This window comes from Berghia stephanieae, chromosome 2 (genome assembly GCF_034508935.2).
Source record: "Berghia stephanieae isolate SIO BIC M18660-M18661 chromosome 2, UCSD_Bste_1.3, whole genome shotgun sequence".
In the NCBI taxonomy this organism is placed as follows: Eukaryota; Metazoa; Mollusca; class Gastropoda; order Nudibranchia; family Aeolidiidae; genus Berghia; species Berghia stephanieae.
This window is the reverse complement of record NC_088361.1, coordinates 57,523,190-57,545,924: the sequence shown is the minus strand read 5'-3', so window position 1 is coordinate 57,545,924 and position 22,735 is coordinate 57,523,190. Positions and strand designations below refer to the sequence as shown.

The 22,735-nt window shown below is 35.8% G+C and overlaps 1 protein-coding gene across 5 annotated transcripts in view; it reads left to right on the top strand.

The window, feature by feature from the left end:
- Positions 1–22,735, top strand: part of LOC144965205 (prostatic acid phosphatase-like) — a 52,449-nt gene that overhangs the window by 6,896 nt on the left and 22,818 nt on the right. Inside the window, exons 1-7 of one of the 5 annotated variants that reach the window (XM_078900290.1) lie at positions 2,931–2,999; positions 13,317–13,471; positions 15,786–15,881; positions 18,208–18,297; positions 20,437–20,589; positions 21,246–21,341; positions 21,910–21,996. In XM_078900290.1, the coding sequence (XP_078756416.1) occupies positions 2,990–2,999; positions 13,317–13,471; positions 15,786–15,881; positions 18,208–18,297; positions 20,437–20,589; positions 21,246–21,341; positions 21,910–21,996 (687 nt within the window). In that variant the 5' untranslated portion in view covers positions 2,931–2,989. Of the gene's footprint in view, positions 1–2,927; positions 3,000–4,827; positions 4,964–13,316; positions 13,472–15,785; positions 15,882–18,207; positions 18,298–20,436; positions 20,590–21,245; positions 21,342–21,909; positions 21,997–22,735 lie in introns of those variants that run through there. The other 4 variants (XM_078900291.1, XM_078900292.1, XM_078900293.1 and 1 more) reach the window with 4 other exon arrangements.

The window sequence follows — 22,735 nt, the reverse complement described above, 5'->3', positions numbered from 1 at the left end:
AAAGGAGAATATAGGATCCACTGTCTCAATTCTTCAACAAACTTCAGACAACTGGCACTCATAACAATCCTTTAGGTAATCATTTTTGCCCTGTTCCGATACCAGTAAGAGGAGACACTGGGTAGCTGCGAATCGGCTTCGGTCGAGGAGCTGCCTAACGGCCGGTGCGTTACATCAGTGGGGTCTAACTTCCTGTCCAATATGTCCACCCTGTGGGCAAGAACCCGAAACGGCAGAGCATCTAGTCGAAAGGTGTGTTGTGACGATGCTACCAGGCGGGTTCGCGACGGTGCACGAATGCGGACCGGACTTTGCTGATTGGGTCGATCGTCATAACATAATAGTGTGAACCATAAGAAGCTGCTGCCCTGTTCCGTCAGTTTATCACCCATTGAGAGTGGATGCCACTGGTTTTAGTTAACTAGCGAGTCATCACAAAGGGCCAAGATTTTACCAATTGAAAAGCAAACTAGTTTTCGCTTTACAATAAACCAAATAATACTGAAGCACTGAATTCCATTTTATTTAATTTCAAACCAATGTCAAATATTATTACCCATGCTATCAATTATATAGGAGTCAAATTAAGTCAGCTGATTGTAGGTTATGCATTAAGTATAATGTTACCACAAAACCTAACAGCAGCCCCCCCCCCCCCCCCAATATATATATATATATATATATATATATATATATATATATATATATATATATATATATAAACAAAACAAAACAAAAAACAAAAACAAAACAAAACAAAATAAACCCTAACAAAACAAACAAAACCGACAACACCTTTAACCTTGTCAACAAGAGAGAATTAAGTGAAAATTTATCACCTTTATGACGGTTTAAACAACGATAACAGAGTACAAAGGGTTGAGTGACGTAAACTTCATTTATTCTACCGATTGCCAGGGCCAAGGTTACAAATTGCATCCGAGGTAATTCATTAGTTGTTTGGTGATGTTTTCAAAATCTAACTGATGCAAAGCTCACTTAGCCCAGGGTTGTTAGGTTGGATTATTTTGAAACAAACTGTATATTTTAAAAATATTCATGACGTCTTTTGGTTGCCATTTTAAGTTTGGATTTTTAAAATTATTTTTGGATTATTTTGACTGAGGAGAAATTTTCAAAATCATTTGTCGCCCCCCCCCCCCCTCCCATGAAAAACACATTTTAGATAAAAATATTTATCACCATCATACATGTACTCTTATATTATTATTATTATTATTATTATTATTATTATTATTATTATTATTATTATTATTATTATTATTATTATTATTATTATTATTATTATTATTATTATTATTATTATTATTATTATCATTATTATTATTATTATTATTATTATTATTATTATTACTATTATTATTATTATTATTATTATTATTATTATTATTATTGTTATTGTTAATAATAATAATAATAATAATAATAATAATAATAATAATAATAATAATAATAATAATAATAATAATAATAATAATAATAATGATAGTCGTAGTAGTAGTAGTAGTAGTAGCACTGGCGGTCGGTCAATAGAGCGAAGTTGTTTTGTGCCGCCCTATATTTTCCATAGATTAGCATGTTAACCAAACAAAAAACTTCAATTTTAAAATTTTGATAAAATTAAAAATTTAGCACATACTGCTTTTTGTTTTGAATATAATATTTGATGACTCGTGCGTCGCTCCGCGAAGGTGGCGTCAAATCGGCACGTTTCATCTTTCCCCCGTTGCCTGCGCGGGGTGACAATGAGCGGAGGGTGTGGTGTGGTGGGGGCGTTTTTTGTTGTTTATATGAGCCAGTCTTCGTTTGGCCGTCCTGTCCTTATCCTATACTCTGTTGTACCTTGAAGAAAGTTAGTGTTACCACCCCCAATCTCCCTCCCCCCCCCCCCCCCCCCCCGACTAACTATTGTCTTTCACTGCTTAAATAATTAGGCCATGACGGCCAATCTAGCGATGCACGCCCTGAGGTCCTACTTGGGATAAATTCTATCAGTTTTATCACTGAAAGAAGAGGCTTTGCTTCACTAAGATATACGGATGAAGAGAATGGCAATAAATATATATTTTATCATTGTTGGTTTTGCTTAAATATATATTAAGTATCAAAAAGAACATTAAACAAAGTATGCACCGAGAAGAGCCCCAAGGTACTATAAATAAAAATCCCTGACCCCACGGAGTCCTTCATCCCCGCACACTCCCAACGATCCCTACTCAACTTGTATTGTGTGCATCTCTTTTGGTCGCCACGATTGTGTGCATTGTCTAATAATAGTATAATTATAAAGATGTCGCTGATTGTGTGTGAAGTTAACAAGTACTTTGCGTTTGGAATTTAATGTGGATTTTTAAATTCAATTATTCTAAAGTTGTGTGTCATACCGTTAGTATTCAGAGAAAATGTCTTATCGCTGTTGTCATTGTTTATGAAACCTACCTGTTTTTATCTTTGGAAAGATTTCTTGAATCATTTTATTTTAAAAAGTTATTTCTGTAATTTGTAATCAATCATGAATCATGTTGATTTTTAAATTGAAAATCAATTTCGACACTTATCCCCTCAAGAGAAAATAGTGGTGAAAGATTTAGGTCCACACAAACCAGTGAATTTTAACTTAGTTTCTAACACTCCGGGGAGTCAGCGCCGATTTAATGATTATTTTTAAACTGTTGAATGGCTTACTGCCAGTGTAAGTGAAAGCCGTAAAACGCTTCATTGTTTTTATTGCTTGATTTTTGGTGATGTAAGCTAAAACGGACAACAGGAGGATTCAGTGATATTGCGCACATCTCTCAGGCACTGAAGAAACATTCTGAATCAAATAGCCATGTCACAGATGCTGTAAAATATAAACTTTTCAACGTTGTAGATATAAGAAATCAGTTGGAAACAGGACATGCTGCGTCTGTGAGTCGTTATAATGAACAGGTGAAAGTTAACAGACACGTTTTGTACAAGATAATTGATGCTCTTTTGTGAGTATGTCTCATTAATATTCTAACACACACACACACACACACACACACATACATGCACACACAAATATACGCACATATGCAAACATATGCACACATAAAGACAAACAATTGCAATACCCCCTCTCCACACACACACACACACACAACACACACACACACACACACACACACACATACAAAGTAGGTCAAATTTAGTTAAATTAACTAGACCAATAAAATTTGATTCTGTATTTCGGATTTGTGCCGCCTTAAATACAATGTGACCAACCGCCCCTGAGTAGTAGTAGTAGTAGTAGTAGTAGTAGTAGTAGTAGTGGTAGTAGTAGTAGTAATAATAATAATAATAATGATAATAATAATAACAATAATAATAATAATAATAATAATAATAATAATAATAATAATAATAATAATAATAATAATAATAATAATAATAATAATAATAATAATAATAATGCATGGCATTTATGTGGACTTGTGGTATGACACTCGTTTTCGGATAGGAAGTTCCTGAGTTTTAGCCTCGCTAGGCGCATAGTTGAGTCCTTGGAAAAGGCTATATACTCACATTCTCTCACCGTACTCAGGTGTTAAATGAGTACCTGGCCGTTAACGGCGTTGTCCCTCTCCGAAAAAAATTGTAATATCGCCTAACAGGCGTCATGTTTCGTCTTACATGTTAAGTGTTGCTGTTGTCCAGGGACCCCTTATAAAGCGCTTTGAACACGTTTAGTGGATATTGCACTAAGCTCAATTTAATTTATATCGCGCATTTTCATAACTTTGTGATGTCCAATGCTCGTTACAAATACATCGACAAAATTTACATATAAAAAACGTATACCAATAGCAGCAGTATATGTAATATCGCATCAATATCATGAAAATGTAACGGTAAAAAGGTAGTGCGTTCACAATGATTTAAAACTATCAATAGATTTTGCCTCTCTTATCCTTCTGGGCAGGTCATTCCAGACAAGGGGACCAGTGTGGATAAAGAAACGGCCGCCATAAAATATATAGTTATAATTATTTCTACATTTAAATTAAAAATATTAAATTCAATTAGATATATTAAACTGAATTTTTCATATTTGGCTGCGCATAAGAGGTTGGAATGTCTATCTGCTGACCTGCAAACTTTTGGCAGTAGCCAAAGACATCTTAGGAAATTTGTTGCACTAGATTAGCTGGGAACTGAAACCAAAACCTGCTTGAGTCTTAAGATTTAAGATTTGTTTTGCGAAATGACAATGATAAACTTTAGTATAAAGATCTGAGTGAGGCAACACGAGCCATTTATTTGGCACTTGGCAAACAATGCACTCTGTATTGACATGCCCTATCGCCTATCACCCCTGTTGGTGAAGCTGTAGTGGAAATGATGTTGTCGATAGTTATCAACATCAAAACAAAACCAAGAGAAAGAATACAATTGAGTACACCGGAGGCCATTGTAAGTTCCACGGTGACATAGCTTATGTTGCAAAGATTTTGTTTCATCAAAAAATAGTATGATCCAACGATTTGAGTCCAAAACTGTATACGCCACTACATAAAAAGCAAGAAGATCCAGAGCAACTGATTTAGTTGTTACTGTAGACCCAAGGCAGGAGGAGAAAGAGGCTGGGGATGACATTTCTTTATATTCACTTTTTAAAATATACATATATTGGGGGAAGCTAGACTTTTTTTTTTTTTTTTTTTTTGAAAATTGGAATATTCATTTTTTTAAAATCTGGTTTATTTTTTCGTAACGATTTGGATTATTTATGAAATATTATCTGGCAACCCCTTCCTTGCCTTGTGATTGGAGGCTGTTTTGTTGTCATTTTTGTTTTTATCTCTCTCGGAGTAGATGTCTATCTGTAGTAGTATCTATCTGTAGTAGACCTCAGTAATAATTGTGATCCATAACTCATAAATCAGGTGTCTGTGAGTTCGTCAAAGAAAGCCTCTAGGTAACTATTTGTGTTGTTTGTTGCCGGGGTGTCATTGTCATTGTGTGTGCTCCCAACCAAACTCCAAAGCCAAAATCAAGAGTTAGATTCTAACTTAGATTCTAATACTTTAGGCTTTATAGGCAGTTTGGTGAGCAGCAGCAGTGGGAGTCAAATTGTTACCCAACTCGCCCATAAGAAAATTATAACTTGAAATTGCTGTTCGCTTTTACTAGATAAAACATTTGGCTGTCATTATCCCCAGACACCTGTCTGGGGATAATGAAAATTCGTTATCCCCAGGCCCAGGCCCAGACACATATTTTATTTGATTTGCAACTCCACTCAGGTCACTCTTTTAAAAAACAATTATCCACATTCCAGAATATGGAATGTTTCCGAATGCACATATAAATAAGGGAAGTTAATAAAATATCTATTAAAACATAAAATTAACCAACATTAAATCAGTTGTTACTACGTTGACTACATATACACAATATGCGTCGACTTCGAAGTGGGTGTCATAGTGTCATGGCCGAATGGTTTAGCGTCTGCCCTGGAACTATTACCACAATCGACGTTGTGGGTTCGAATCCTGGTTCCGCCACTTTCTTTTTTCTTTTTTAAAAATTCCGTCTTCTTTTTACAGAACGTTGCAAGGGATAAATGTCCCATCCATCCTCCTCCCCCCCCCCCCCCACCTTTAAAACATTTTTTTTTTGTGCGAGTCTATTCTTTTCTCCTTTTTGTTTGACCTTTTGTTCAGTTCTGAGCATGAATTTCTTAAAATTGTTTTTATTATTTTAAAAAATATTGTTTGTTTTTTCTCTCCTCTATCTGACCATTCGGTCGCTCTCTGCTGAAAATTTCTGTTTGTTTGCTTTTTAATTATTATTATTTATCCTTTTTAGTCACTTTTTGAGATCGGAGTGGGACAAATATGACAATTTGCTAGAAACTAGAAAGGAACTAAGACAGAGAGTAGAGAGTTTAAAAAAGAAAGAGGTGGGGGGGGGGGGGGGGGATGGGACATTTATCCCTTGCACCGTTCTGTAAAAAGAAGACGGAATGTAAAAAAGAACAAAAAAAAAATAGTGGCAGAACCAGGATTTGAACCCGCAATGTCGAGTGGTAAAACTTCCAGGGCAGACGACTAAACCATTTGGTCTCTCTCTCTCTCTCTCTCTCTCTCTCTCTCTCTCTCTCTCTCTCTCTCTCTCTCTCTCTCTCTCTCTCTCTCTCTCTCTCTCTCTCTCTCTCTCTCCATCTCTCTCGTGGTTCCTTTCTAGTTTCTAGCAAATTGTCATATTCGTCCCCACTCCGATCTCAAAAAATGTCTAAAAAGAATAAATAATTAAAAAGCATACAAATAGAAATATTCAGAGAGCGACCAAATGGTCAGATAGAGGAGAAAAAAACAAACAATAATTAAAAAAAAATAAAAACAATTTTTAGAAATTCATGCTCAGAAACGGAACAAAAGGCCAAACAAAAAGGGGAAAAGAATAGACTCGCACAAAAAACAACAAAAAAAAAAAACAAGTGGCGGAACCAGGATCTGAACCCACAACGTCGATTGTGGTAAAAGTTCCAGGGCAGACGACTAAACCATTCGGCCATGGCACCCACTTCGAAGTCGACGCATATTGTGTATATGTAGTAACAACTTATTTAATGTTGGTTAATTTTATGTTTTTATATATATTTTATTAACTTACCTTATTTCTATGTGCATTTGGAAACATTCCATATTCTGGAATGTGGATAATTGTTTAAAGGAGCAGAGTTTCAAATATCTGTCTGGGGATAACGAATTTTGGTTATCCCAAGACAGGTGTCTAAAAAAAGTGGCGGAACCAAGATTTGAACCCACAGCGTCGATTCTGGTAAAACTTCCAGGGCAGATGACTAAACCATTCGGCCATGACACCCACTTCGAAGTCGACGCATATTGTATATATGTAGTAACAACTGATTTAATGTTGGTTAAATTTATGTTTTTATAGATATTTTATTAACTTTCCTTATTTCTATGTGCATTCGGAAACAATCCATATTCTGGAATGTGGATAATTGTTTAAAAGAGCGGAGTTTCAAATATGTGTCTGGGGATAACGAATTTTCATTATCCCCAGACAGGTGTCTGGGGATAATCACGGCGATTGTAGTAGCAAACCAGTTACCGTGTACGTAATCGTATATCCTGAGGTTAGGTGCCCGGTTACCGTGTACGTAGACACTGCCTTAGATACGGAATAAAGTGCTTTTCAACACGATTCTAATGATAATGTGATGATACCAAAATTGTTTGAAAATCAGATAAGCAGAAGAAAAATTATGTCTAGTATATAAAGGATGGAATATAGTCTTCTATTTGCCTTTGTTATTTACTGACGGACTTTGTGACCTGAAACTAGCTTTTCCGGTAGTAACCACCATTTACATTTGGATTTCAAAACTGACTTAAAATGGCTGCTGAGATTTGAGTAAGGATTTTGCTGGAAAGAATTTATGGATGCGGTATACAGCTTTGGCCTGAATTAAATTTCATTAAAAAGTTAACATGTTAAATCACGTGCTGCTACTGAAATTTTGATTTACAAATTTCTAATTTTTTAATTACGTTTAATTATACCCTATCTTATCCACAATCAAAAGATATACTAAATTGGCATTGATTTATAAATAAACAACACCAAGCGATAGAGTAATTCCTCCTGAAGAAAATAAGACAGAAATAATTAAAATCCATCCATAAACAAAAAAAATATATGGAACTTTTTCTGAGACCCATCATTCAAAAGTCCAAAAAATCTGGTCACAGTCACTAGGCTGTTTGTGTCGTCCATTGTGCTATTTGGCTGTCGCCCACTTGGGAAAAAATATCGTATAACGCCGCCTGTTTTCAATGCTGTGAAGTACAAGATAAATGCTATCTATATAATCAAACTATTTCACAAACAACCCAAAATTATTTGCTAAGCTATGCCACTGAATGCAACTGTGTTATTATTTCCCCATGGGCAAGAGAATCAACACACCATTACTATAAACATTTTAAAGTTTGAGTCATATTTAATTGCAAATGATGAAAAGATCAAAGGAATTTGGCATTGTGAGAAAACTGTTTGGTCTATCACTATCGGTATTCAAAATTCGTATTGTCACTTAGAATATAAGCCCGCATGCAAAAAATCACGGCTACACATTTCATAACTTTGGAGGAATTTGCAATATTCCGTGCACACAGGACTTGGAACGGTATATAGAGATTTTAAAATGCAAATATATATTGACAGATTGAATAATAAACACATGACAAAAGTTCCAGAGTGAAAATACTAATTTAAAGAGATGCGAGACCGAGGAGCTTTCGGGAAGGCCTCCCTATTTTTCACTGTATATTTGAATTTTGAAAGAGGTCTGGATCTTTGTTTTGTTAATAAACCATTCAATTCAATGCATTCAATAATTCAGACATGGTTCTCAGTTCAGTGTCACTGAGTATAACTTAATGAACTTGTACCGTTAATGTGATGTTACTAACTAATGTAACTGAGAATGAAAGTTGAAACCTATAATTGATTAATTGTGACACTGGAGATACATGTGAAGAATCCTGCAATTGTGTGGCTATGTGGTCTTGTGGTTTGACACTTGTTTAGGATCTGAGGTCCTGAGTGTGAGCCTCGATCAGTGCCCAGTTGAGTCCTTGGTAAAGGCTCTTTACTCACATTCTCTCACTGTACTTGGGTGTAAAATGAGTATCTGGCTGTTAACAGCGTTGTCTCTGTCTGAAAAAAATTGTATTATCACCTAAGAAGCATAATTTTTCGTTCTACATATCAAGTTTTGCTGTTGGCCAGGGACCCTTTGTAAATCGCTTTGAGTGCGTTTAGTGGATATTGCGCCATATAAAAGCTCAAGCTCAATCGTGTTAGCCAGTAACTGTGATTATGATTGTTAAAGAAGTTTTTAAACAGAAAATATTAATCTGTGTGTGTTGTTTAGACCCTTTTAATTTGACAGAGTAGTTATCAATGCAATTTGACCCGTTAAAGGCGAGATTTGATCTTACTTTGCCCGACAATGTCACTCACATCTGTCATCGCAGTATACATTCAAAATACCAGTTTGACATTTTTAAAACCAAACTTTCAAAATCCTCATACTCGGCTTTCTGTTTTCTTTCCGCTGAATATTAGCAAAGTTCATCGGGTGGGAACTTTATTGTGGCTGACCTGTTTCCATACCAGGAAGTGAAAATACTAGATGGTGGCCAATAGAATTAGCTTGAGGACCTGTCTAGTGGCTCACTTACACAAATCATTCATTTTATTTACCCTAGTAGAATTTTCTTTGTGATTGTGAAGTGCTTTGACAGATATTTGTTTGTTTTTAAGGGTTTTATGACGCTTGCAACACATTTAAAAAGGAAGAAAATTGGAAAGTAAAAAAAATTATAAATTTACAATTAAAGTTAAAGTATTCATTGTTAAAAGGGCCATTTTTATGGAGGCAGACTAGCTCTTACGCCCTACTTTAGTCAAAGACTTGAAATAATCACTGTTTATGGGAGGAACAAGCAAGTCCCAGACTACAATCATGGCACCTTTGGACAAATTTAAGAGCTAAGTTTTAGTCATATTTGCTGAGAGGTCAGACTTCATGTTTAGTCTGAGTCTAGTTACTCGGATGCATTAGTGTTCAGAAAAATCTGAGATGGCATTCACACATCACCAAAATCAGAAAAAAAAATTCCAATTCTGCCTTTGCTTATTTAAAGGATTATAAGATGATGTTAGTTGAAAAGGAAGGTCTTTCATCTCATCAGTATCATCATCATCATCATTGCCTTTTTCACCCTGGGTCAGGGTATAGGCCACAGACAAACAGTTTCCATCCTTCTCTATCCTGAGCCAACTTTTTTATCTCATTCCAGGTCTTACCACTTCTCTGTATATCAGCTTCTTTAATTCTTCTCCATGTTCCTCGTGGCCTTCCCCTTGATCTTCTGCCCTGAGGGTTCCAGTCCAATACTTTCTTTGTTATAGTTGAGTCATTCTTTCTAAGCGTGTGTCCAATCCACCTCCATCGTCTTCTTCCTATATCCTCTCCTACTGGTTTCTGCTGTGTTCTTTTCCATACTTCTTCATTTTTTATTCTATCCATCCATTTTATTCTGAGTAGCTTACGCATGCACCTGTTTACAAAAATCTGTACCCTCCTTATACATGCCTGTGATGCGTTCCAAGTTTCACATCCATACAGTAGGACAGACTTCACGTTTGAGTTGAAAAGTCTTAGCTTTAGTTGAAGGGAGATATCTTTAGTTCTCCAAACTCTGTTCAAAGATGTGAATGCAGCCTGTGCCTTTCCTATTCGTGCTTTCACCTCTGCTTCCGTGCCTCCATCCTTGTCAATTATACTTCCGAGATAGCAGAAAGTGTCTATATCTTCGAGTTCCTGATCTTTTACTTTGATCTGCTCCCTTTGACGCGTACCTATCCTCAAGACCTTTGACTTTGCAGGGTGTATTCTTAGACCAATTGATTCCGAGAGGCTGTTTATAATTGTGGTTTTTGTTTGCATCTGGTCCTGGGTGTGGGACAAAAGAGCCAGATCATCTGCAAAATCCAGATCATCCAACTGTGTCCAGGGGGTCCACTGTATCCCATTTCTTCTCCCTTTGGAGGTTTCCTTCATTAGCCAATCAATGGCAAGGATGAACAGGAATGGAGAGAGCAAGCATCCCTGCTTGACACCAGTCTTAATTTCAAAGCTGTCAGTCAGCTGATCTTCATGTACAACCCTGCAACTTGATCCTTCATACATTTCCTTAATGAGGTTTACTATCTTTTCAGGGAGTCCATAATGTGCCAGAATTTTCCACAATGTTGCTCTGTCAATACTGTCGAAAGCCTTCTCGTAATCCAGAAAATTGACAATAAGAGGAGAGTTCCATTCTATAGACTGTTCCACTATGACTCGCAGAGAGGCAATCTGGTCGGTGGTTGAACGGTTTTTCCGAAAACCTGCCTGTTCGTCCCGCAGTTTAGCATCTGTTGCATTCTTAATTCTCTCTAAAATAATACGGTTGAAAACCTTTCCTGGGATAGAAAGAAGAGTGATGCCTCGATAATTATTACAATTACTGAGGTCCCCTTTCTTTGGAAGCTTGATAAGATGTCCTTCCTTCCAATCCTTTGGGAATATCCCGTCATTCCAGATTCTCTCAAATAGTGGGTGCAGGGCCTCAGCATTTCTTTCCGCATCAACTTTTAGAGCCTCCGGTGGAATCTGGTCTGGTCCAGCAGCTTTCCCCCTTTTCATCTTGTTAATGGCACCCACAATCTCTGCTATCGATGGTGGATCACAGCTAATTGGTAGCTCATTCCTTGCAGGCAAAATTTCTGGCTGGTTGTCTGGTGGTGGTCTGTTCAGAAGGCAGTTGAAATGTTCCCTCCATCGTTCAGATTGAGCCTCTTTTCCAAAAATAGTTTTCCCATCTTTGTCTTTGACTGGTACCTCTGGTTTCCCATATTTTCCAGCAAGTGTCTTGGTAGTTTGATAAAGGATCCTCATGTGTCCTCCAGTCGCTGCTGCTTCTGCTTTCTCTGCAAGTCTGTTCATGAATGCTTCCTTGTCTTTCTTCACAGATCTTTTGACTTCCTTAGCTATGGCTCGATACTGCTCTTGTGCATCCAGTCTTGAAGCCCTTGTTCGGCTTGCATTCACTTGTTCCTTCCTTGTTCTCCTCTTTTCAATAAGGTCCAAGGTGGTTGGACTTATCCATTCTTTATGTTCCGATTTCTTTACCCCCAATACCTCGTGGCAAGTTGTTATGTAAACTTCCTTGATCTTTGCCCAATGTGACTTTACATCTATGTCCTCCTCGAGCTCAGTAAGAGGTTGGAATCTATTACTCAATTGTAGTTTGAATTCCTCATTCTTTTCCCCATCAAGTGCATTCACCTCGAATTTTCTTCTTGTATGTGATCTGGCCCCGTGTTTTCTGAGTCGGAGCTTAAGCTTTGCCAATAGCAGATGGTGGTCTGATCCAACATCTGCCCCTCTCCGTACTGTCACATCTTCCAATGAACGTCTGAATCTACGAGAGATACAAAAATGATCAATCTGATTCTCTGTCACACCATCTGGTGAGACCCAAGTTGCTTTGTGGATCCTCTTATGGGGGAACACTGATCCTCCAATCACCAAACTGTTGAATGCACAGAAATTTGCAAATCTCTCACCATTATCATTCATTTCTCCCATGCCATGACGTCCCATGATACCTTCATAGCCTACGTTATCCTGTCCCACTTTTGCATTAGCATCTCCCATCAATATGTTGATGTCTTTCCTTGGCAACTTGTCAATGACTTGTTGTAGCAGACCATAAAATGTATCTTTGTCCTCATCTGTTGCATCATTTGTTGGGGCATAGATCTGTACAATGTTCATGCTGATCTTCTTACTCCGTGTTGTAAAGGACGCCATGATGATCCTTTCTCCGCATTGTTCCCATCCTCTCAGTGACTTCTGGGCAAACTTGCTTAGAATTATTCCTACTCCCTGTGTATGAATCCCGTCCCCTCTCCCTGAATATAAAATCTTCTCCCAGACTTGAGGTGTTTCTGTCCGGATTGTATCCAGTGGGTTTCGCTTACTCCAAGTATATGCAGCCTGTATCTTCTCATCTCAGTCACAACTTGAGAGCTTTTTCCTGCTTCATACATGGTGCGAACGTTCCACGACGCAATTCGAAGCTGCTTGTTTGGCGAAGACGTCATCGGGTCAGCAGAGTCCTTTCGGCTTTGTCTGTTGTCCTTCATAAATTCTGTAATTCCAGAAACTCTTCGGTCGCCCAAGCTAAAAAAAGGATTTGGTTTGTCTGTCTGTGTTTCTGTAACGGTTTGAGTTTAACGGAAAGGGGTGTTAACCCTTTGCCAACCCCCAACCTGGAGGACCAGGTGACTCAAAGATGGGGGAATCACACACCATTAGTCGCCTTTTACGACACGCTGGCTTGGCGTTGGGCTATTCTTGACCCTCTCAGTTGAGGGACCCCGGACACCACACGGGGAATCTCATCAGTATGCCACTCATATTTTATTCACATTTTGGGACCTACACATACAGTCTGACATAAAAGTAGTTAATGCTGTTAGGTGCTGTGCTGCAATATTTTTCTCTAAATGATCTTAATTGACATAGTAGTAAGCAACAGGCATTTTAGTACCACTTAAATGAACTCCTATTCTTGCACTTGTTTTCTCTTGTTCATATTGTTCTAAAAGAAAGTAGTCCTCTAAAATTAGAAACACCCGATATCATGTCTTTTTTTTTTCTTCTTTTAAAAAAAAAGTTTTCCAGTCTCAGTCAGTAAGTTTGACCTGCACCGGTATTGATCTCATATCCGCCATGCCATCTGGAAGTCACAGATATATCCTCTTGGTATTTTCATACATATTATCACCAGTATGTTCCATAGCTCCATCAACACTCCGACATGTTAATTTGGTAAGTTTTTCAATTTAAACTTGTAAATCGATCAACAATACAAACTTTGTAAAATTAATGATTTGCTTTGGCTGCAGCATGTAAAACATTCCATTCTACCACAATAGTTTATTTATTATTGGTTTAAAAAAAAAAAAAAGCTTATTTATGATATTAATATTATATATATTGTCCCTAAATATGGGCATTGGCATGGTGATTAAAGCACAGGTGCATGAGGCAATAAAACAACAAAGAAATGGCAAGGCCCAGATATTGACAGAATCAATAAGGAAATGCTTAAATTAAACCCCCAAGAAAGGACCAAAATTCTCAGTAAATTGTTCACCAACATATGGGAAAAGGAAGAAATACCAGAGTTGAAAGGCATTATCCATAAGATTATAGCCAAGAAAGGAGACCTTGGAAATTGTACTAACTGGCATGGAATCATACTCCAGTCTGTAACAAACAAAATTTTTAATAGAATCATTCTGAAAAGACTCTCAGCTCACATTGAAAACATTCTTAGAAAGCAACAAGCTGGGTTCAGAAAATGTAAATCGTGTAGTGACCACATATTTACCCTGAGGCAGATCCTGGAGTAAAGCATTGAATGGAACAGCCCCCTCTACACCATTTTTGTCGATTTAGAAAAAGCTTTTGACAGCCTACACAGAGAGTCCCTATGAAAATACTCCGCCATTATGGTATACCGTCGAAAATGGTCAATATAATAAAAGTAATGTACAGTAACTTCCAGTGCCAAGTGATCTATGGAGGCAATTTAGACAGCTTCAATGTAACAATTGGTGTAAAACAAGGCTGCACACTCTCCCCACTCCTGTTTATCCTGGCTTTGGACTGGCTCATGAAAAATACAATTGATGGAAAGAAGAGAGGCATTCGATGGACACTGACATCCTTTCTGGAAGATCCACTACACAGACGATATCGCATTAGTATCCAGCATACACAGGGACAGAAAAACTAAACATGACATGCTACACAAGAACACCTTGAAAATTGGACTGAAAATATATTTCGATAAAACCGTGTATATGAGGGTGTATCCAAAACACGATAGTGAAATGAAGATAGATGAGTATGTAATTGACAAAGTAACACAGTTCTCTTATCTTGGATCCAACATAACAAATGACGGGAATGCAGAACATGACATCAAGCATAGAACCCAAAAGGCAAACCAGGCTTTCGGCATGCTGAAAAGCTTTTGGAAATCAAAGGAAATTATAAGAAAGACCAAACTGAAAATATACAAAAGCAGTGTCTTAAGTGTACTGCTTTATGGAAGTGAAAGCTGGAAAATGACATCCTCCATAATACAAAAGCTAGAGACCTTTCAAAACAAGTGTTGAAACAGAATTTTCGACTTATTTTCTACAAAAATAAAATCAGTGGATCTATTAAAGAAAGCTGACTGCACTAACATTGAAAGTCAAATAAAAAGAAGATGGCATTGGCTGGGTCAAGTAGCCAGAATGGAAAAAGGGTCAATTCTCAAGACAGCCCTGTACTGGACAGCAGTTGGGAGAGGAAAGCGGGGGATGCCCAAAGAAACTTGGTGAAGGACCATGGAAAAAGACATAAAGGAACAGGCCTGTCCTGGAATACAGCCATTGCAAAAGAGCTGACCGCAAAAAATGATGATGTCTGGTGGATGCCCTATGTGCCTCAAGGCCCAAAGAGGATTACGAAGAAGAATGGTGATTAAAGTGAAGACCCCATTTCACAAATGTAACTCGGGGATGCTGGCAAAGTAGATGGTATATAGATTTATAAAAGCTGCAACATTGTAGTCTTGTCAGAGAAAATTATAGTTTTCAAATCCCAATCTTTGTGGTGCGGAAACAAGGTTTTTTTGCCATATAATGGTCCACTCAGATTTGTGAATTCCTGTTCAGTTTTCCTACTTATGAATGAGTAATATAAGAGTGGCCTCTTGAAAAATTTCCCCAGTAACTTGATATAGTACTTCCCCTTTAAAAAAAAAAAAAAATTAAGTTCCTATTATACCAAGAGATTTAGATTGGCAAGAGAAGACTGTCACATCCAATCGTTTTGTGTCAAACATTTTTTGGCACATCACAACCTTTCTTTCGCAGTCCAATTCTCTCTACAATACTTAAACAATCTTATGTATACATGCAGTTTAAGGTGCTAAACAGACTAGACCTGATATCATCTTCCTTGACAGGCCCATTTTGGTGAATTTTCATCTTTTATCCACAATTTTTTTCTTTGTTTTAAATACTATTTTTCATTGTGGCTATGGCTCCCAAGGAACAACATACCTTGTTATTTTCATTTTCAGTTATACCGTCATGGTGACAGGGGTCCCATAGTTATCTATCCGAAGGACATTAACCAGATTGATCAGTGGCCATTCGGCCTTGGATGGTTGACAAATGTAAGTCATATCAATTAATTAGAATATTGTGGGGAAAATGAGGCCAACATTTAGAATTGGGCCAAGATCAAAAGGTGCCGTATGCCAAGTGCTTATTTTGAAGTCGCTAATTTTGTTCCTAAAGGGCAAATTTTATTATAGTTGGAACCTTAAATTTTGGTATTTTTATGATTGAAAGATGATCTGTGAAGCTTGTGACCCAAAATTTGACTAGTGTCACTTCTGATCGATGACGACAAAAATATCACAGAAAAGCAACTCAAAACCTTTGCAACCACATATAACTTTATTTTCAAGATTAGATAGCCCACATTTATCAATCAGAGAAGATTCAACCTTAAAACATGGTTTTATAAACATAAAATAAACATCCAGTCCTGTCATCATCAGAAGCGACACTTTAGCTAAACAAGTTTTCAAATCAACAAAAATAGAGACACAGAGATATTAAATCATGAGTTAACAACTGATGCAGTATGTAATAAAGACAATGTCAACTTAGACTGAGCATATCTCTGCATTGGATGTTACCTGTTGGTGTTGCTTCTGAAAAAATGTTGATGAAACCAAATACACTATTTTATTCTCTAAAATAATATTGAAACAACGAACATTATAACCAAATAAAATATTTTATATTCCATAAAGTTCTGAATATTGAGAATTATTAATTACAGCATAATAAGTACTTGTAGCTATGCCTTGGTCTGGTGTTGCCTGCTTACTCCATGTGACAACAATGATCTTCGTGTCATAGATTTAACATGGTTTAAGTGCACCTTGGTTGATGAATAATGTTGTTTTTGTTTTAAGGATTTTACGGCACTTGCAGCACATTTAGGTCATATCAGTGCAGCGCCAGTAAAAAGGAATAAAATTGGAACATAAAGGCATTCTTGATGTACAATTAAAAGGACTTGAAGAAAAGGTAAGGCAAAGGGTAATGGTTCAAATAGGGAACAGATTTAGATTGCAAGAGCACACTATCTGTGTACTTACTTTGAGATCACCTAAGAGTCTCAACCAGACACCAGCACAAGATCCCACTAAGAGGAATACACTTAAATGAGTACAAGTCATATATTTAAGAAAAATAAAAATAAATAAAACTACATAAAATGAAAGATGATTTACAGGGAAAAGATATCATCTCCCAAAACTGTAACTATACATTTGACTGTTTCCGCCAGGATCAGGACAAAACCAAGTAATCTCATTCCAAGGCAAAGACAGCAAGCAATTGGAAAACAGACACAGGGGGATAGAAGTACCTCCCTGCCCACTATGGGAGGGCAGGAATAAGCTAACTCTATATTCATTAGGTTATATTTTAAATACGTCTAATTTCTATAGTTAATTCTGAAAATCTTTACATAAAAAGTGCCACTTCTGACAAAGATCAATGTGATGACAACAACATTCAACTTATTGCCTTAAAGAAACGACATGTGGCAACTGAACAAAAAGTTGATGAAATCATCAAAAACATGAAATATTTCCTTTTGAAGTTTAATACAGCTATCTGCCCTGACTGGGGCTGTGTTGTCATTTCTATAATATGGCTTCATTTTACAAATTGAACAGTATTATTTATAGATTTTTACTTTACCTCACAAACAAATTTGAATACGAAGGGAATTGATGACGACACATGTCAGAAGTGACACCTGTTTTTATAAATGCCCACAATTTATCTCTTTCTTAACCAATTTGATTGAAATTTGGTTCAAAATAATATTTAAACATTATATATTTCGATTTAGAAGTGACAGACATCATAACATTACAACTAATAATTAGTTGTACAATTATTGTCAATGATCCTTCCTCAAGGATCACCATTAATGACTGCTGAAATGCACACAAGAAAATATGTGTATTTTTGTGAAGATACAACCAAACTCAAGAACTATGAGTAAAACAGAAACAATTTGCCATAAGATTTCATATCTTAGACATACTGACTTATAACTGTAAAGAAATACTCTTGATTACACCTGAATCATTAGTATTAAATCTGGATTCAAAGTCATGCGTCTTAGTAAAGCATTTGACCTTGGCTCAATTTCATTGAGGTAACATTAGATTGCTTAGATTAGATTATTGACAGAAACCATAAAAAGGAGGTCATTGTATGAATAACTTAATCTTTATTTTGTTTTGCAATTGTCATAATAAGGTTATTACTTCATGACTTCTTTTATTTAAAAAAATAGATTGCTTGAATGCCAGTAAACAGTTGTGCAATTTGAAGGTGGATGAATGTCTATGCATTTATAAATTTATATTTTCATGATTTCTTCTTTTTTTCTTTAAAAAAAAAAAGATTGGTAAACAGCAACAGTATGAGCTAGGTCAATATTTACGCAATAGATATGATGGATTCCTCAATATTTCACAGTTTGATCATGAACAAGTAAGTTTGTTTCAGCCTGTCAACTTTATATCTTTCTCTATATTTTGAAATTCACCTAGCAATATAGGCTTCTTTATGAATGAAAAAAGAGAACGTTTGCTTGATTGTCCATTCATTAAAATATGGGAGATTGGTTGATATGCATTCAGAATTGCTACAGTCAAATGTATTGTGTTAATTTAATCTGTGGTATCTTATTCAGTCTTTTTATATTTTATATACTAAAATGATCAGGAAAGAATTGAATATTGTAGTTTTAAAATTATTTCCTCATTACATTTCTTTTTCAAATGAATTGGCTCACTAAGTTATTGAAATATCTAATTGACAACTATTATCAACCATGTCAGTCTGCATATGAGTCATTTTGTAACTATTTTAAGTTCCTAATAAATGCTGTTGTTTACATAAAAGCTTATGAGGTGCATGGTTATAGTAAATGAAAGAATATTTTGACTCCACTACCATCAATAATGGTCAACGCCAGTTGGTATGTGTTTCCTTTGGTGGTCCTGGATATTTTGTCTGAAATCTTGTCATCTTACGTCATGTAATTTCCACCTCAACCCATCCCAACTTTCCCCTTCAAATAAGTGTACCTGGCACTGATATATAGTAATCATGTCACAAAATCTGGCTCTTGATTTTGAGAATGAGACCTGCCACTAATACAGATGTAATCAGTATATATATATGTATATATATATATATAATATATATATATATATATAATATATATATATATATATATATATATATATATATATATATATATATATAACTTGAGCATTTATTCAGGTCAATATCCACTAAATGAGTCCAAAGCGCTTTACAATTGTCCCCTAACAAACAGCAACTTTTAACATGTAAGGCAATATTACAAATGTTTTTTGACAGAGATAATGCTGTTAATGGTCAAATACTCATTTACGACTTGAGTACGATGATTGAATGTGATTAAAAAGCCTTTTCCAAAGACTCTACATTGTACCACTCAGAGCAGGACTCTAACTTTAACCCAGGACCTACTTGTGCGCTGCTAAGGCTAATGTCATAACATAAAATCACAAAGCTGCCTAAAAATACAAAATTTATAGGGATCCAATTTGACAATTAAAAAAAAAATTTGCTTCAGATTCAGATTTTTAAAGTCAATTTAAGGTAACAATAGTGAAAATTTGTTTTTTAAATTTTTTACTCAGCTGGCCAATTTTTAAGCGTTTTAAAGTGATAATTCATATAAATAAGGTTAAAATGATGCAATTTGGTTTGATATAATTTTTTTCTTTGAATTTAGATTTTTTCTCAACAATTTTGAGGAAAAAAGATATGAAAAAAAAAGGCAAAAATATCCAAACTTTTGGTCAGTTGCTTATGGCAGGTCTGACTATTGTCCCTACAATCAACAATGTATGATAACAATTAGAGGTACATATATTCCGACTTATAAATTTTGAACCAAACGAAAAAAAAAGTATTTTTTGATGGTAGTACTTCCATCCTTGGGACTGTATAATATAAGAGTGTGTTTTTGTGTTGGGTTGAATGAATTTTCATGTGTCGTCGTGTCTCATAGTGCATAGTGGTCAACATTCTGGATAAAATGGGGACTGTCCTGTTTGGCATTCATGAGGTGTGGAGGAAAAAATATGTGTATACATTGATTATAAATCAAAAGATGTTTAAAATGAGGATGTCGACATCAATGTAGGAAGTATAACGCTTGACATTCTTGTCAATGTAGGAAGTTAAACTTTTGACATTCTTGAAGCATCAAAAATTGAAGGAAAAAATTTTCTTTTCTGTTATGAATGTCACGGTAATTGTTATGTGACTGTAATATTGTTGTAAAGGGTGTGAGGGTGTCCTGTTTTAGCTGGCCATTATGAAACTGGATCTGTTCTGCAATGGCTATTCTTTGAGGATATGTAAATGGGCTATTCCTTAGGAATTCTCGTAGTAGTTAGGAGGTCTGTTGTGATAGGTATAAAATTAAAAAAAAACTGAGAAAAACTGATTGGAAACGTAATTATGATGGCGATGGTGGTAGTGGGCTGGTGTGTTTATGTTCAAACTGTTCATGTGTATGCTTATCAGGAATAATATAGTAGACTTTTTATTTTTTGAAATATTGTATAGGTGTCGGTTCAATCATCTGCTGTTGACCGTTGTTTAATGTCAGCTGCTGCCAACCTGGCTGGATTTTTTCCACCTGAGGGATTCCAAGTTTGGAATAAAAATATACCATGGCAGCCTATTCCTGTCAAAAGTGTCCCAATGGAAAATGATAATGTGAGTTATGGGAACTTGATTCTTCAAAAATTTATTTTAAAGATATTTCTTTCATTCAGATGAAGAGATTTGATGAAAAATGTAATGGGAAATCCATTAAAAAAATTTTCTCTTGTTTTAAAAATGCAGAATGATGCTTCAATGTTACTATATTACCATGTTTTCATTTCTTATTTTACAGAAACTTCTAGTTAAATAGTTCTGCATAGACTTCCTCTGCTCGTATAGTTTATTTAAAATATTTTTTGGATGAAATCATTTTTAAAAAGATCACTGTTTATTCACTTAAGGTTTAAAACCTATTTCATAGAAATTTAAGGTATGTTGTCTGAAATTTGCTATTTTGTTGTTTGATATTAGATGATTTGACCTACTGCCAGACCAGAAAGATTGGTTGACTTAAACAATTATCAAAGTAACACACTAAGATAAAGATCAGGAAATTTGGGATCAACAAGAGGTGTTGACTTTATGCAGATTCTACTGTAAATAAATGAATTAATAAGTAAATACATGAATAGATAGATAAGTAGATAAATTAATGAATAAGTAAATACACAAATAAATAGATGAAAGTAGATAAATAAACTACAGAGGTAGACTAACATTGAAAACCGGATTACGTTGTATTAAAAAATATATTACTTTCTTCCCAGAAATTGGCAATCCAAAAGAGTTGTGCAAGATATGATCAACTGCTTGGAGAACAATACGTCTCCGAAAGAGTTTTAAATTACATAAAGATGAATAAGGTGAGTCAAGTTGGTAAATGGGATTTTGGTGATTATGACACTGTTACAGCATGTTTTAGATTTCTGGTGTTGTTGGGTCAGAAATAAGGCAAAGATATGGTTGATAAATGACAGTAAAACTGTGCGCTACTCATTAATTTACTAACACACACACACACACACACATACACACACACACAAACAGTAAGTGAATTAATGATAAACTATATTCCAATTGATCTAAAAAGTACAAGAGTTTTGATTTGCTCACAAGGTAAGAATATGGGTTAACATCAACTCAGTAATATACTTTTTATCATATACTTTTTTTTTCAAGTCATTTTAAAGATTGTAAGTTTTATAGGATATACTTTTTAAAGATTAAGAATATTGCAATTGAAATTATGAAAATACAACCCACGTCTATTTGTGAGGCAATGGAAAAGAAAGTTTCATAATCGTTGAATTTGTATTGGTGTCCTGTTCTTCTTTTTCTTCTTTGCACCAAAAACTAATGAATACTAATAAATTCACCTTCATGGAATGAATAACTCTACTGTGTTTTCCTTTTCTCAATTTTGAATTGTAGGATTTCTTTACATTGGTCTCCAAGTATACTGGATTGAACGAAAGTTTAGGCGACATCTGGCAAGTGACTGATACCCTAGTTTGTGAGGTTTGTGTAATGGATTAAGTTTGTTATTGACTTCAGCCAGGAGAAGCATATTTGTGGAGGATACCAAAAGGAAGTGCCCTTTTTCAAATTTAATTGACAAGGGCATAACTCATATAAATTACAAAGGGTATAATTCATTATAACTTCCACCGAGATAACCCAGTATGAGTTATCTTTCCTAATATATTACATCCCTCACCTCCAACTCAAATCTTACCCCCAGACCCCAATCCTAAATACCTCGGCATTACATTGGACAGACAACTAAGCTATCGCAAACACATTGAGGGAACTGCAAATAAGAAACAGCCTGGTGAGAAAACTCACAAGTACCACCTGGGGAGCCTCACCACAGGTACTGAGAATGTCTGCTTTGGCACTGTGCTATAGTGTGGGAGAATACTGTGCCCCTGTTTGGATGAGGAGCCCACATGTGAACCGCATTGACATCTGATTAAGACAATCAATGAGAATTATAACAGGATATCTCAAGTCAACTCCAACTCAGTGGCTCCCAACACTGAGCGGCATTGCACCACAAGCCTTAGACGACAAGACTTTAATCAAAGGATGCATGCAAGAATTGACGAAGCCACAGACAACATCTCCATAAAATCAATCATAAAGGGGGCACCTTCAACAACAAGACTCAAATTGAGAAGACCTTTCCACCTAACAAAAATGGCAGACTTCAGTGTTGAGGAAAACTGGAGAGAAATGTGGAACAGGGAAACACCAA